Source organism: Tamandua tetradactyla, chromosome 4 (assembly GCF_023851605.1).
Source record: "Tamandua tetradactyla isolate mTamTet1 chromosome 4, mTamTet1.pri, whole genome shotgun sequence".
Lineage (NCBI taxonomy): Eukaryota > Metazoa > Chordata > Mammalia > Pilosa > Myrmecophagidae > Tamandua > Tamandua tetradactyla.
The window spans coordinates 18426201-18443195 of NC_135330.1; the positions used below are offsets into that span (position 1 = coordinate 18426201).

Here is a 16995-nt window from a genome sequence, read left to right on the forward strand (position 1 = left end):
TCTTCCTCTGAGAGTTGAAATAGCAAAGAATAAGAGCTTCTTTCCGCAAGAAGTTTGCTGCTAGCAGGAGAGATGGACAAGAAAACAAACATTTCAGTGCTATGAGAGCAGAGACAGCACCGGCTGCTACTGGAATCCTTTGGAGGAATACCTTGGCAGAGGCTGCCAACAGCTCAGCAAAACCCATGCTCTCCTCTTCCTCCAGGCAACGGCTAAATCACATTCACAGCCTACTTGCCGGTGGGGGTTTCCTTGGGATAGAATTCTAGCCAAAAGACAGTGGGTGGGAGAGACAGGAGCCACTACCAGGCCCAGCCCATAGAAACCTCCCCCACGCATTGTTCTTTTCTCACTTCCACCTTCCAACTGGCTGGAGTGGAGACCTGGTGAAAGCCCGGAAGTCATGAGCTGAAAATGGCAAAGGCTTCACTGCACACGGATAAGTGCCCTCTAACCTAAACTTCCTTCCAGTTCTCTTATATGAGCACAAATACACATTTATTGCACAATTTGGGGATTTGCTATAGCAAATTGCACTAGTCCAAATGCTACAATATTGGCATCTAACCCTGCTTTGCAGACTTGTTTGGGAAGGCAAAGTCCACGCAGAATTGTGAAGGATAATTAGGCAAACATGAGAGGAAAGGGTCTCAGGCAGAAGGTGTCTCTGGAAACTGGAGTCAGAATGAGGCCCAGGCCAAAGGAGGTGGTCTGAGATGCAGGCCTCCCTGGTGGGCTCCTCCTGCCGGCCTGGCCTTCATCACACCTCTCTTCTTCTCAATCCTCAGCAGAAGGAAGAGGCAGCTTCTAGCATGGGGTGCCTGAGCCTGACAGTGGGGGCCATAGGACCTGAACAACTGCAGGTGAGAGAACATACAAAAAAAACGGTGCTGCCTCTTGAGTGTTTGCCTCCTGGCTTTATACTGCTTCCTCACCTCTCTTCTTCAGAGTCCTAATAACTGCCCCATCCACAGAATACATTTAAAACTGTTGAAAATTTGGGGATAATTTATCAGGGGAGCCACGATCTTCCACTCTGTTCCCCCACCCTGGCTAGGCATCTGCCTTCAATCCTGCATGAGAACTTCTCCTGTCTCATGACTCTGCTCTGGTTTTCAAGCAAATGCATATCTCAAACTGCTCTTCCCCAGAGGAATTTCAGGGCAAGGATGTGGAGTTCCCACACCTCCCTCTCTGAGCCCTTTTCTTGAAGTCCATCTTGGAAGGGGGCTGAAGACTGCTTTTCTGTTAGGTTTCGCTGCAGTCATTCTTTCCATTTGTTCCAAGCTTCACCGGAGCTCATCCCCACGCCTGCTGACGAAACACCCATGTCCCCAATTCCCCACCCCCCGACCTCTGAATAAACAACAGCTCATTTGTAAGAGGTTTTTAATTTCATCTTGGTATGCCACTAAGGAGTGGAATCAGGATCTCTATTGGCTTTCACTCACGTAGTATCAGCTACATTCTCCAACTCATCTCTACCACAGAAGCCTCTGGTGCGATACAGCATCTGTATGATTCTCATTCACCAGAAGGGTTTGGGTTTCTTGGTGGTTTGCACAGATTATAAACAAGAGCACAAAAATCACACAACATAGACTCTACAGAAGGGGACATGTTCGCTTGGGTTTTGCAGAGCGTAGGGGGTGGGGGGTGGGGTGGGGAGCGGCGCTGTGTCCGAGGCTCCGGCCGCAGCCCCGAGTGAGGCTGAGCGGGTCACGGCCCCTCTCAGAGCAGGAGCCCCAGCTGACCTCTGCCTTCCCGGCCTCCTCGCTGTGGCTGCCCAGGAGCCTTCCCAGCACAGAAGTATCCCATTCCAGCACCACATGTGGAAAAGAGGGTGTAGAGCAGTCCCTGCGGACAATGGCTACCGGGTCACCTGTGCTCAGGGTCAGGAGAGCGAACCAGAAGGAGGGCTCTGCGCCTCTACCTCTCGCTCCATGGGCTCCAGGAGGCTGTTCAGAAACAGACCCTCTAGAGTAGGGGTTAGCAAGCTTTTTCTGTAAAGAACCAGACACTACAGATAGTAAATATTTTAAGTTTTGTGGGTCATATACCGTCTCTGTTGCATACTCTCTTTAAAATCCTTTATGAATGTAAAAACTATTCTTAGCTTGCAAGCCATACAAAAACAACCCTAACGGCCAAATTTGGGCTGCAGGCCGTAGCTTGCCAACCCCTGCTGTAGAGCCCTGCACGGTGCCCTCTTGCAGCCCCCCAGCCTTGGCCTCTTCCCCGCTTAAGGTCTCTGGCCCTGCCCTGAGCTGCTACCTCTGCCAGCTCAGGCTTTACAGGAGGGACTGTGGCAGGTGGAGCAGCTCTCCTGATCTGCAGCCCCACATCTGCTCCTTTGCCAACTGGTCTGGTTGGATTTTGAACAAATATCAGGTATTACTCTCACCCCTGCTCAGGTGTCCTGGAGGTAAATTAAGCCTCGGTGTTTCCCAGTGAGGTAGGTAAATGCCATCGGCCTCCTTCCACATCAGCGTGTGCTGAAGCTCAAGAGCATGACCGACTTAGCTAGCACTGCCCCACAACCACGGGTCTGAATTTAGAAGAAAGTCCGTGAGCCTGGGCTTTAGATGTTCTAAGAACAGGATCAGGTGTTGTCCCTTCCCACTCAAGTCCAGTGATTCTACCCCTACAGAGAACAACAGCCCCCGAGAGAACACTGTCAGCCACTCAGTTGCTTTGCAGACCTCAGCAACACTATCTGAAAACAGAAGTAACTCAAGCACTCAGAGCTGCGGGGCTAGATGGAGCAGCCCTCTCTGCCCTGCAGACAAGTCTCTTCAAACTAAAAATAAAGTTTATAAAAGTAAATCATCTCATTTTATAACTTAAGTGCATTAAGCATTTCCTTAAATATAGTTCACACTGAAAATAAAGTTACTTTTGCTGTACAGTTGGTGTCTGTTATAATTAGGAATAAACTTTGATGATAAAGTATGAAAGGTTACACACACATACACACATCTATCTACCTGTCTGTCTATGGGTGTATAGATGGATGGGCGTATGCACCTCTTGAAAAGAGCTTCCCCAAAATGGTGGGAAGTTGTTAGGAGTCCCTAGGTACCTAGTTTGTATGAGAAGGTCTATATTAAAAGTCCCTGTCTTTAATGATAAACACATCTTCATATCTAACGCTAAGACTCTTATTAGAAACATTAAACTATGCAATCCATTATGTATTCAGTCTTTGGAAATGCTGAGCTACATCATATTGTTATACAACAGCATCCCCACAAAAACTCCCTCCCCAGCCCGCCTCTTCCCTGGCTGCCCCATCCTAAAACCAGCCAACCCCTCACATATGGTGGTTCCCTCTGGGAGCCGAGCCACAGAACTCTAAGGGAGGACTCAAGAGGTGAAGTAAGAATTCTGCATGGAGTACAGGTGGTCAATGGGATTTCCCACTCTGGACTGCAGGGGCCCGGCTTCTGAGGTTGCTAGGAAACAGTCACCCAGGTTACTGAGGGAAGTGTCGTCACTATCCAGGTCATGGAAAAGGGGCTCGGCACCTGAAATGGAGATGAAACACTGGTGTGAGGGTCTGAAAGGAGTGACTCATTTCCATGCTAGCAAATTCAACTGAATTTAACAAGTGTTGCCTAAGCACATCCCCCCCCCCCGGGAAGCTTTCTACTGGGTCAGGGGAAGGGGTGGGAAAGGTGGAGCAGCAGGATCTATGGAGGGAAGTGGGAACAAGCATAACCCCTATGTATCAGACTATTTATGGTCTCTTTCAAGGGTCAGTGTCTAAAGTGCAACAACTCAAAACAGTATAAAGTGGGGTACGACAAAGTGCTGAAGTGAGTACAATATAAGCAAATGTCAGGACACCTCAACAACGAGTGCAGGGAATGGGCAGGAGAGACGGGCACAGACAGAGCTCCTGAAGACTTGGGCCTCAAAATGGTTCCTGAAGGAGGGATGGTAAGAAAACAAGCACCGGCTCCGTCACTGAGGCTAACGAAACTGGCTGTGATAACATTTGTCCTGTCAAAACGGCAAGGTTTGACTGAGTGCCTGCTGCACCCCCCGATTTGTACACTGAAGAACTAATTTACACCCTGGATGAAGAAACCACGAGGGCAAATTGTGGAGCAGCTGAGGGAGCATTGTGACTAGAAACTGGAGGTGCTGGACATTTCGCCTCCATTTCAAATAAACGGGAGAGACGAAAACTGGAGTTTATGAAACATATCATCTGGTTTTGATTATCTATTTCACTAAAGGATTCACCACAGGGGTCCTTTATGTAACAAGACCCCTGAGACTTGGAAGATTTAAGGATTTACAAAAAACTCATGTGTCCTGTCTTCCTATAACTGTGGGGTGAAGAACGGCACAGATGTTAACACGTGTTTTCTAAGGAAGCAAAGAGAGTGGAAGTCACTGGAGCAGGCACACATGTAACTATGCACATAAGAATGAATGAGGCTGATCAACAAAGTCCCTGCAAAGGCCAGAACTTAAACATTTCTTGAATGTATGATGTGGGAAGGCAGAAGTGATTTTAACAATAAACGGAGTTTTTTTTTTTTTAAGATGAAGGCAAAATGGAAGTTTGACAAAGTCTGTGAGATGAGGCGCATTTCTCTGCTACTAATGCTTTTGCAGGTTCCCTGAAGAAAATTTTATTTTTAGCCACCAGGGTTATATTCATTGCAGACTACACAGTGCAGAGCAATGCACTCCTCAGGCCACTGGCTTTCTCTGTATGAAAACGCAGTGGCCTTCATTTGGCCCTGAAGTTGAACTTGAGCCCTCCATAGCCCCACCCTACCAGGGTCCCCAAGCCCCAGCTGTTGCCCATTAGCTTCAGCTAGAAGCTGGACAAGTGTGAGAGGCTCAGTGACCCACACACCCCTCCTGTAAACGAACTCCAGTTTGGGCAGTGGGATACTTTTAACCATTAAAGGTCAGCTTATGTTTCATGAACTACATTAGATCACCTGCCAATATCCATAGTAGGGTTGCCCAATTAGAAAATGTGTTTTATGTGCCTCTATATATTTTCTCTTTAGGTAAACGTTTGCTTAATGAAAGCCTTCTGCCTGCGTCAACATTGCTACTGTTTGCAAATATGTGCGCGTCCCACCTGGCATGAAATGTAGGACTTGTGAAATTCAATCACAACACACAGGTCTACAATGAAAGCAAAACCTACTTAAACTAACAAAGAAGAAGCTTTGAGAAAGAGAAGAAATGGAAACATCACTAATAAATATGTTCGGTCTTTTTTCAGTAGTCATTGGTTAGATGATTATACCATTAGTTTATGGGGTACTTATTCTGCTTTTAGCATTGTTTTATGGGGAACTCAATCTGTTTGGGGGCTTCAGTGAGCTCACAGGAACTGTGTAGATGTACTGGTGAGGGAATAAGAAACCCATGCAAGCAAGCTGGGAGAGGTCCCTGTCGGGGTGGAGTCCCTCTTACCATAAGGGTGCATATGATCTCCAGGCATCTGGGGTGGGGTGAGGCCCTGTCGGAAGGGATCTGAGCTGTAGACACTCTGCTCGATGGCCAGGAGCTGCTGAGGGGTGGGCAGAGCAGTGTAGGGGTTCATAATCCCCTCCATCCCAGCACTCCCGCCACCATTTGTCTGTGCTGTGGGACAAAGAAGAAGGCAGGTCATTCTCATCGTGCAGCCCAGTGTCCCATGCTGGGCAAGAAGGCCTCAGGGCATCCTCCAGATGCTACAACCCTCTACTTCCTAGTGTTACTTCCCAGCACCGGTCTTTGCTGCTGCTCCAAAGGAGAGAGGGAGAGGCAGGTCAGAGCAGTGCAGGAAGCCCTGGACTTAGAGTTAGATGTACCAGGTCTGAGAGCCCACTGTTGCCTGACCATGGGGACCTCTTCATGGGCTGCTTCCCCAGAGGGCATGATCCAAGAGTACAAAGCAGAAATCACAATGCCTTTTATGACCTAACCTCAGCAGGCACACTCCAGAGCTGCCCCATTTAGTGTGGGAGGGGACACAGGTGGGGAGAATCATCGACAGCCATCTCGGCTTCCACACAAGCTGTGTAACTCTGGCCAGACAATTTTATTTCTCTGGGATGTGGTTTCCTCCTTTATAAAATGGAAGGGTTTGTGTGACATCAGTGGTTTCTAGCTTCTGCCCCACAGAAGGTCATCGGGAATCACCTTGGAGGATAGGGATGGAATGGAGGCAACTGAACTTTGAGCGCTTCCTCAAAATATGTGATTTGAACAAAGAGTGCTGGCATTATTCAACATGTTTGGCAGCTGCTAGAGTAGATGAGTCTAAAGATCCTTCCAGTGTTAACCACTGTGAGCCCATCAGTCAAGTGGGAATCATTCATACTGGCCCCGTTGACCTCAGACAGCTGAGATCACATGAGCTCGTGTATCACGTGCTTTGTAACTACACCATGCTACATTCATGGAAAGAATTTTATGACAAAAGGAGGACTCAGTTCCTGCCTCCACATCTTGCTGTGGTTCTAAGAGCCTGGTTCCATTAACTGTCAGAGACTCCACGGCCTCATCTACACAATGGGATCAACTTTCTCCCTCCACCAGCCTCTGCTTTCCTAAGTCTACCCTGGGAGGCATCCTCAGACTTCTTTAGAGAGAGCCCCAAGCACTATGAGTTGTGTCCTCCACGCCTTGAGACAGCCTTTGAGATTTTTGGCTTATATAAGTCAACTTGCTTGATTCTTCTTAAAGCCCTCTCATGCCTGTGATCCTCTTTGAACTCTACCAGGGTCCTGGGAGATAGAGATAACTGGCCCACTTTGGGATGTGTGGCCTGAGACACAAGGAGATGTAAAGGCCAGTCCCAGGTCAAACAGCATTAGCAGTAGAGCTGAGGGCAGAATTCTGGTCTCCTGACCAGTGACTGCTCTGCCATTTCCCAGCATCTAGGCCCTGGTTTCATTTCTCCTCTCCCTTGAGTATATATCTTGTTGCTAAGATACCGCTTGGTTTAGAAGATAAGCCAAGGGAACTCCTGGCTGCAGGAGGCAGTAAATCAAATGCTAGGTAAAGCCTGGGCCAGGTGTCCAGCTCAGGGCAGGATCCGTGTAAAGCCAAGGGGCTCTGGTGAGGGGACTGAGAACCAACATCACATTCTTGGAGTGTGGTCCAGATGGACCAAAAGCAACAGCATCACCTGAAAGGTGATTAAAAAAGCAGAATCTTGGGGTCCACCCAGACCTTCTGAATTAGAACCTGCACTTTAACAAGATCCCAGGTGACTTGTGAATACATTTAAAGTATGAGAAACACTGCCCTGAGGTGCAAAAGAACTATTCAGGGAATTCTGGATGGACTTATTGGGAAGCATATCCCTTTAAAGAGCAATCTTGTTCCAATATAATGATTCTTTATTTTTTATTTTTTTCTTTTAACTTCCTTGAAGGCTCCCAAAACTTGCTCCTCTTCACCCTCATCCAGTCCTCACACCACCTCCTTAAAAAACCAAACAGTAGGAAAGGGTGCAGGAAGGCAGCATGGCCTAGTGGAACTTGGGATCAGGAAGAGAGCTTCCAGGCCCAGCTCCACCCCTCACTGATCTAAGACTTGTCATTCAGTCTGGTGGAGCCTCTGTTTGCTCATCTGTGAAATGGAAAGAGTAATCTGCTCACCTCGGAATGGGTATTGTGAGTCAATTAGCATGCAGGAGAGTATCATGTGAACAACAAATTACTTGACAAAGAAGGGGATTATTCTATTATTTTTACTACTTTACATTATTGAGGTAATAAATTAACTAGCTCAGATAAAGGAGGACTAAGCAGGATGAAAAAAATGGAAATATCCGCACATGATACTGACTTCCCTGACACTGTGGCAGGATCAGAGAGCAAGGAGGCTCTGGATAAGTTTAGTGCCACCGCTAAGCGGCAGTTCTGGGCTCAACTCGCTTACAATTGCCTCATGGTTCAGATGTCACTTGAAGGACCCATCTCTCAAAGCAGGTGTGGACTGGGCATCAATGAATCCAGAAATCTCATTCAAAGAGCTGGGTAGCTGGAAGCATCTGGGAGGAGAGCCTGAACTCCAGCAAGGACTGGCCGGGAGGAGCCCAGCTTACCAGAACTCAGCCTCTGGGTGTTTTGCTGATCCTGCTGCTGTTGCTGCTGCCGCCTGGCCAACTTCTTCATCTGACGAAAAGAGAATCACAGGATTAGAAGTCAGGAGGCCTGCAGCAGGCTCACCAAGTAAGGAAGAAACAGGAAGCAATGCTTTCACAGTGAAAGGGCTTGTCTGTGCAGCAGAGGGACCATTTCCCTGGTTTTAAGTCAGCAAAGGAGCCAGGCTTTGAGGGGCAATACTTCAAATTAGATGTATCGAGCTGAAGGGCTTTTCTACTCTGCTGCGGTGGAAAGACAGATGCAAGCAATGGTGCAGCCTAACGTAGGGAGGGGGCTTCTCTCTGAGCAAATGAAACATGCTGCTTATACTGTGACTGTTATTTGTGAGGAAGTACGTGTGTACGCTGTGGAGTTTGTAGATGAGTGCAGAAGACTAGCCCTGCCTGAATGTGGAGCAAGGGGCTACTGATAGGGTGTGATTTGGGGATGCCAGGGGGCTCATGCTCTCTGACACCTCCCCAGTTTTCCAGCTGGCCTTTGCTTCTGAGAGAACTACCGTGAGGTTCATGCCTCTGGGTAATGTGCTTATCTCCCTAAGTACCCTGTTAACACACAGATACTTTCTAAGGGAAGGAACATTTTGACCCAATGTTTCTCAAACTGTGTTCTTTAGAACATTAGGGTTCCATGAGATGTTACTACATACTCAGAGTATAGGTGTGTGTGGAAGAAGTACTACCTTTTTTTCAATTAAACAAATGTCTTTACTGCAGGATTTCTCAGAGCTTTCAGCATGTTCTTGTGCTTTATGAAGCCACAGAATACAGAATCTCTCAAACTTATTAACCATGGATTCATTTTATGACAGAATATCCATCGACAGCCCTGTTCCGAGGAATTAAGTTAGGGAAATGCTGTTTTAGTCAGCAGCAATCATCATCAAATGGTGAGACATGAATTTATCACCCACTAATGATCAGGGCTCTAGAGCAATGGGTCACAGGACAAATGCATTTTTCAGAGGTAGGAAAACAGATGAACAAAAGGACTAGAAGATATCATGGCAGGGAATAAGGATCTTGGCAGGAGCCAATATGATAGTATTCGCATGCATTGCGAGGCAGCTGTTTGAAATTTTATTTTATTTATCATATTTTTCCAATCTCCCATCCCCTTACTCCCTTCCCCTGGTAACCTCTAATCTACTTTCTGTCCTAAGAATTTGCTATTTCTAATCATCTTTTATTAATACTATCATGCAATGTTTGTCCTTATGTGCCTTACTTATTTCACTAGGCACAATGTTTTCAAGGTTCTTCCACATGGCATGCAGTGTATCTCCTAAGATCCTTCTTTCTTATGGCCAAATAATATTCCATTATACGTATGTGCCACATTTTGTTTATACATTCATCTGTGGTCTGTTTGAAATTTTCAGAGGACTTTGGTATCAGGGTTAAATAAACCTGAACTAAAAGTGCATACTTTGATTGAAAGACATTTATTCATGCAAACGGCTGGCCAGGCTCATATCATGGCCACTAGGAAAATAACAGCCATTTCAGCTAATCAATTGCCCCTTGTCTGGACCCCTCTGCAGGGCTGCTGTGGCCGAACTGATTGTTGAAAACAGAACCTGTGACTTGAGAGAACTACTCTATCCAGGGAGTTAGGAAGCCTGGCCACAAGTACAATGTCTCTGTGTTGCTATGATGTCGGCATAAGTTAGAAGCAGATTACCTTAGCTCTCTGATTCTGGAACCACACCTGAACGACACGGACGCTCAGCCCTGTCTCTGCAGCCAGGGTCTCTCTCACCTTGAAAAAAATTGAACGTTAGAAAATACAGAAACATTAACTTTCCAAAGAAGGGGGCAGGACATTTCCCAGTAGTGCATGGGGAGGCCAAGAAGAGCCACATCTTATAGACAACAAAAACAAAAAGGAATACTCATCCATTCACATGTATATTCCAGGAGGTGTTTCTGGATTTCTCTTATTCTGGGAATTAGACCTTCAAGAGGCTGTTCAGACATGAGCTATCATTGTGCCTTTGCTATAACCCACACATATATGTTCACACACTTAAGGGAAACTGGGTGAAAATGACTATGCAAAAATATATGAATCGCTTTCATTCTTTTCTTTGGTCTAAATTTACTGATATAAATGTTTTGTTTTGTCCATCACAGCTCTACATGACTTTGGGGGTTAACTGAATACGCAATACTGCTGTCTTGGGTGAGCCCTGCCCAAAGAATAAGATGGGGGCCTTCTAGAATGTGATAGAGCAAGGCAGGCAGCTCTCACACGGGCAGATGCACAGAGGGTATGTGGACATGGGATAATGAGAACCCAGAGAAGGAAGAAATGTGTTTACGTATCTGCCCTCCATATAGGCACGTGGGCTGACAAGGTGGCAATAAGGAAAGATGCAAGAAACACAGGCTTCTGAAAACTGGAGCTGAGATACACAGATACTTCTTGGTTAGGTTCTGGGAAGGAGATGGGATGGAAGGAGCTATTTGAATAAATAAGTGAATAAATAAGTGATTAGAGTCAACTGGAGGCCTTGAGAACTACTACTTCAACTTTATCATGCCACTTAGACTGAGCTTTAGGGCAAGTGATTAGAAAAGATGTTTTAAGCATGGCCCTCTACTAAGCCAACTTAAACAGCAATGCACACAGAGGCTTCACTTCCACCTGGTGAAACTCTACCCATCCTTCAGAGGCCCAGCTCAAAAGCCACCTGTTTCACAAAGCCCTGCCTGATTCCTCAGACAGAAATGACCTCTCCCCTCTCTCAACTCGCGCAGTTCATGGCTGGCCCCTCTCTTAAAGGCCTCAGAGCTTTCTCCCAGGGTTATGGTTATGTGTGCACATATCTTTCCACAAGTGGCCTGGACCCAGGGCCATACAGAGGCTCGGAGTTCAGCACATGCAACAAATGCAAATAAATGAGTCAGGTTATCACTTTGTCCGTGTACAAGCCTAGTTTCATTTTCTATCAGTGCCTCCCTCAGAGGCTTGCTATAGCCAGGGTAGGGAAAGGAAGAGTTCTACAGTGAATCTTTTTTAAAGGTCAGATATTATGACAAACTGCATTACTGTTCAGTAAATATCCAAGTTTCCCTCTCCTGCTCCATGGGGGTTAGAGTGGGGGCATGCACTTCCCCACTGCACCCATTTGGGCCTGGCCACTTGACCTGCTTTGGCCATTTGGTGACAGATGGGATATCATCCAAACAGAGCCTTTTGATGGGCATGCCCATTTTGACTTGGCCTCTCGCCTTCTGTCAGCCACATGCGAATGTCAGGCCCAGGTGCTGCTCCTTCAGCCTGCATTCCTAGATAAGAGACAGGTGGAGCGGGTCTTACCTGAGCTCAGCTGAGCCACCATCAGCCCACAGCTCAGGAGTAAGAAATAAATGTCTGTTGGAAGCCACTAAAAGTTGCAGTTGTTTGTTGTCACAGCAAAAGCTGGTTAATACAGACAAGGATAGTAGAAAAATGATGCTTTTTTCTACTTAAAAAGGATGCTTTTTAAGAAAATTTATTTCTCCCATGAATTTCAATACAGACCTTTCTTTTCTTTCTTTTTATTGTATAAAAAACAGTACCTGGTATATGGCATGCACGCAGTAAATGGCAAGCGTATACTAAATGGATGCTATTTGTGGCAGAGGTTGCTAGCTGTTTCCGATATCCATTTTCCCCTTCCTCCTATTAGTAACTGAATCCCCCAAGTTTGGCAGGGCACAGGGCTGCCCACAAAGATCCATTTCCCAGCCTCCTTTGCAGAAGGCTAAAACTGAGCCAATGCATATGTGTGGAAGTGATATGAGCCACACCTAGCATGTCCTTAAAAAGGCAGCTGCTTGCCCTCCACCTCCTTTTTCTCTACCCAGGTGCCAGGAAAAATGGTGACAACTGGGAGCAGTCCCTTGGACCCATGTGATGGATAACAGAGTCACTCTACCAGTTTTGGAGAGCTCGCCTCCGGACTGTGAAATAAGAGAGAACTAACCTCCGATCTCATTAAGCCACTGTATTGTTTAGACTCTGTTATAGCATCTTGGTCTATCACCCAACTGACACCTAATATTCCCACTGGCCTCAATGAGATGAGAAGTGTGAGTAAGTGGCCAGCTGGAGTGGGTATGCATGCATGAATGCATTAGGGAGATTCTATTGGGAGTCTCCAGCAGGACAGGAGGCCATCCACACAGGCTCTGTCTGAACAGCCTCCCGACCACCCTGCCCCCCAGGTGCCCACCTACATCCCCAGTGGAGTCCAGGGTGCACATGCAGATGTGGGGCCCGATTCCTTTTCCTCCCTTCTTCCCTCTTGTACCTTCCTGCATGGCTTGGAAGATACTTCAAACGAGGCCTTGAATGCTCTCCTCTGTTGGGTTGTCAAGATGGTTCTGGGGCGTTTGGGACGCTTATGGTCCTTGCCGTCCTCAGCAGCTCCCTTCCCAGCCCCATGGGCTGACTTGCAAAGACTTTCTTCATCATCACTTTTGCCTAAAAGAAGCAGAAAGCTGGGTGGTGAGCTCCTGGAGGCCACTCCCTAGAGCTGTCTGTGATTTCATCATAAGGTGCTGGGATTCACATTTCCAGGTGGCTTTACAGATGAATGCAGCAGCCCAGGTGGGGTGATCTGAAAGCCTCATTATAGCTCAGAACTTGATCACAGAATGGTATTCTGGCTCCATATTTTCCCGCTGAGTGACTCTGGGCAAGATACTTAACCCTCCATGACTTGATTTTCTCATTTGCAAGCTTGGGATATAAGAGTTCCTGGGGTTGGTGTGTGGATAAAATGAGTTACCACTGATAAGGGCCTCAGAATGCTGTTTGGTTCATAACAAGGTTTAGCTACTATTCCTTAGCTGTCAACTTTCAAAACTAGACCTAGAGATGTCAGGTATAACTTCCTAGGCTCTACGTCTGAAATTCTAGTCCCTGCCAGGTGGTAGAAAGTGTTGCCATTTCAAAGGCCCTAGGAAAACAGAATTAGATTACCTGCAGGTACAGATAATGAGAATCACCAGACAATCAATCAAAATTGCTTGCCTATAAAACAAACAACTCTATTAAAGGAACTGTGTAACACGTGAATTTCCTCAACTACAAGAAGTAAACAATAAAAGGAGGAACTTTTTAAAAATAAAGCTCTCTAGTGTATGTCATAATCTTTCCCAGGCTACCTCTTCTATCCTGTAGACTTCACACTCCCAAGAAGATATTTCTTGGGTCTGGAAATACTGGACTTCTTTGTACTTTGTGTATTAAAAGCCTTAGGCAACTGTGTGCCCAAATTACTCACACAAGCACTTCATTTATCTCTGGGTCCTCAAAGAGCTTGGCTGTCCTATTTCCCCCAGTGGGAAACCTTCGCAGCAAGGGCTTTCCCCAGCTCCTGTCCCCTGGTTCTTGTCCCCTCTGGCCAGCTTCAAGAATGCCAGGGGAAAGGGACACACTGTGGTCCCTGAGCATCTTTGCTCTTCACTCCCACTCTCCATCTAAAGGATGCTCACTTGCATATGCTGCTGTGGTTTAGGCTTCAGCTGAGTTCTGATAGACCGGGGATTTCACCCTGGGCCTCTACCAGAGTCAGAGACTCTTATTTTATCTGAAAGGTCAATGGCTTCTTTTCTCCATGAACATTTAAAAATATAATCTGAACATGAATGAATGCTCACCTGTGAACTCCTTAAGGGCATGAGCTATGACGTAATTGCAAGAGAAATGGATATAGGCATCCCTAGGTTTCCATCCCAGTTCTGTTCCTTGTTATAAGTACAGCTCTATGCAAGTTATGTCAAGTTACTGAGCTTCATCTGCACACTGAAGACAAGAGCACCCAACCAGCAGGTGTCGTCGGAGTAGTGGTGTTAAATACAAACCAGCTAACAAGGCCCTGGCACATAGGAGGCTCTTAATGGATGTTGTAGCAAGGATGTCTTTTCCCTCCTTCCCATCCCATACACCATACACAAATAAAAAATCCAAACAATTAAAGGAAAAGAGAGTTAAAACAAGAATCCTCATGACAAGGGGTGGCCACTCTGGCATCGTCAACTCTGGGCTGCTCTTTTTTACTGGTAACATAATGAGCTTTCTCAGGGGTGACATTATCTGTCACACCTTGCTAGGAAAAGGTTTTAAGATCTTTCAAGAAGGTGGGTCTTAAAATGGCAAGGAAAAAATAAGCACTTCAGAACTAAAAGCCCCAGGGAAATAAGACCCCACCAGAGGATATAAGGTAGAAAAAAGAAAGCCACCGAGTATGCAGATCCACCCTTGCCAGGCCCTATTCAACTTGCTCCTTGGAAACTCCTTGTTATGCATTAACTTACATTCCCTAAAAAGATATATTGAAATCTTAACCCCCAGTACCTCAGAATGTGACCTTTATTTGAAAATAGGGTCTTTTCAACCATAATTAAGTAACAAAGATGAAGTCATACTGGAGTGTGTGTGGTGGTGGTGGGGGAGAGAGACACAGAGAAAACAAACACCATGTGAAGACAGAGGCAGAGACTGGAGTGATGCATCTACAAGCCAAGGATTGCAGGGAACCCAACAGAAGGTGGAAGAGGGAAGGATGGATTTTTCTCTAGGGCCTTTAGAGAGAGCGTGGCCCTGCTGACACCTTGATTTCAGATTTCTAGTCTCCAAAACTGAAAGAACTGATTTCTCTTGTTTTAAGCTCCTTGGACTGTGATACTTTGTATGTCAGCCTGAGGAAAACACTCCCCAGAGCCCAGTCTTTAATGAGGCCAGTGATTCTCTCTGGTCGTGGACTTTTCAGGGTCAAAGGATGTTCCTTTGGACCAGTGAGCTCTTCAGTGACATTTCCGAGGAAACGGGGCTGACATCTCCTCCTCCCAAGAATGGTGCAGATCTTCTGCAAGACAGATGACTATAAGTAACTGGTGTTTGCAAATGCCTTACACAGCCAGTCTGACTCATTTAGTCTATCCTCACATAGTATGATGCAAATGTGTACTGATAAACAGAATAATGTAGAGTCTAAACTAATGCTAGATTTTGTGGTAACTACTCATATGTTGACAGCCATTGGGAAAGCAATGTGGCATGGTGTCTACAGCATGGGTGTGGAGTCATAGACACTCAAATTTAAGTTCTATCTCTGCCAGTTACTTTGTGTGATTTTGAACAAATTCTTCAAGACTCTATTTTTTCTTTGAGGAAGGTAACAGTGTAGCTGGAATTAAATGAGATGATACATATGAAGAGATCAGCACTGTCTAGAATGCAGTAGGTGCTTAATAACCATTATGATCATTATTTCAACATAGAAGAAGTATTCTTGGTACTAGATACATGTTTTTAGCTAATAATTTTGCATATTGGTGGGATCTGAATTAAGATTTTACAATGCCAAGGGCTCATTTCTTTATCTTTGCAAACATGACAAGTCATGTCATGCTAGTCCTTCCAGTTAACACAGAGAGTCGATTTCATAGAGTGTGAGTATGTGAGTACTTGTGAGAAGGGATAGAAAGAGAGAGGAAGCTGGGACTGGTTCCAGAAGGAAAGTATAATTTCTGAAATTTGTTCAGAGCTCCAGAGGCAGGACAGCTGATGGCCTCTTGAGTCTTCCTGCTGATGTCACTGTATTCATCTTGTTTAGGATACAAAGACAGAAGAGTACATGCATATTTCAAACAGCTGTTATTCAATCATGAAACAACAGAGAGGAGGGGAGAAAAGACCCATCTCCCAGGCCAGTTCTCCGGCATGGCAGCCGAGAACTCTGCCACTGAGCCACCGTGGTCCGCCCCTAGGCCAGATTTTGATGGCCGTTTTTGGAGGATACAGAACACATCATGGGTGCTACTCATTCATTCTCTCCAGACCCCTATAAGAAGAGAGAGGAAAATATGTTTGTTTCCAAGCCAAAGAAGGAGAGGGGGAGAAGAAGGAGGAAGCGGAGGAAGAGGATGGAGGAATGCGGAGGGAGAAGCGGAGACAGAAATGATGGGGAGGGGTAAGAAGGAAAGGAGAGGAGGAAGAGGAGGAGGAGGAGGAAGGGAAAAGAAGGAGGAGGAGGAGTTAACAATAAAAAAATACTCGTTTCTGGAATATTTCTTTTGTTTTGTGGTACATTTTTTCCCTCCAATGCCTTTTTGCTGTTTCACAGCTCACTCTGCCTTCTATCGCTTCAAGGCCCCCATTTTGTCTTTCACGCAACACTTCATGTTCTAGATTGGGGTTGGCTAACCTTTTCTGTAGAAGTCTAGATAGCAAATGTTTTAGTCTTTGCAGGTCACGTGGTCTCCATGGCCACTATTCAACTTGCCATTGTCAATCTGCACTAAACAATATGAATGGGTAGGACTGTATTCCAATGGGACTGTCTTTCCAAAGCAGGAGGTGGGCCAGATTTTGCCTGTGGACCACAGTCGGCTGACCTCTCCTCTAGACTTCTCCTGACCTCCTGTTCTCCATTCGAACTTTCATATCCTGTGTCACATTCTTTCAGGCTCTGACTCTGGAGCAGGAAGCACTGAATAATCTGAGACACCATGAAGACAATGAGTGGCCATGGTTTGATGTGTTCTCTCCCACCATCAATAACATGTATTTAACAGGAAATGCCTCCACCCCAACAGTCACCAACATGGGTATTTCAAGTGTCCTGGTAGAGCTGAGTGAGAGAGGGTCTGGAGATGGTGGGGTGATAGGGCCTTTTGGCACCTCTCAGAGTGCAGACAGATGCCAGGACCCAATCGCCAACAGGAATGTGAGGGATCACGGACATCACCCAGATTCCCTCTTTTGTATTGTAAATATTAGGGGCAGAATGGTGAGCTCTGACTCTCCTAGGGAATTTTTAGGCTGCCCCTGTGATGTTCACTGAGGTTTCCACCTTCTCTTG

The 16995-nt window shown here is 46.1% G+C and overlaps 2 protein-coding genes across 2 annotated transcripts in view; both read right to left on the reverse strand.

Moving 5' to 3' along the window:
• Window positions 1-1390: 1390 nt before the first annotated feature.
• LOC143680234 (LIM homeobox transcription factor 1-alpha-like) lies at window positions 1391-5901 on the reverse strand. The gene is made up of 3 exons (XM_077156789.1): window positions 5832-5901; window positions 5452-5622; window positions 1391-3527 (listed from the first exon to the last, which is right to left on the reverse strand). The coding sequence occupies exons 1-3, from the start codon at window positions 5896-5898 to the stop codon at window positions 3367-3369; spliced, it is 399 nt and encodes a 132-aa protein (XP_077012904.1). The 5' UTR covers window positions 5899-5901; the 3' UTR covers window positions 1391-3366.
• Window positions 5902-7997: 2096 nt separating this feature from the next.
• The window catches only part of LOC143680177 (LIM homeobox transcription factor 1-alpha-like), a 90140-nt gene continuing 81142 nt past the window's right edge, over window positions 7998-16995 (reverse strand). The window contains exons 4-6 of the mRNA XM_077156778.1: window positions 12436-12608; window positions 9819-9896; window positions 7998-8147 (exon numbers count right to left, since the gene is read on the reverse strand). Coding sequence (XP_077012893.1) covers window positions 7998-8147; window positions 9819-9896; window positions 12436-12608 — 401 coding nt within the window. The remainder of the gene's footprint in view (window positions 8148-9818; window positions 9897-12435; window positions 12609-16995) is intronic.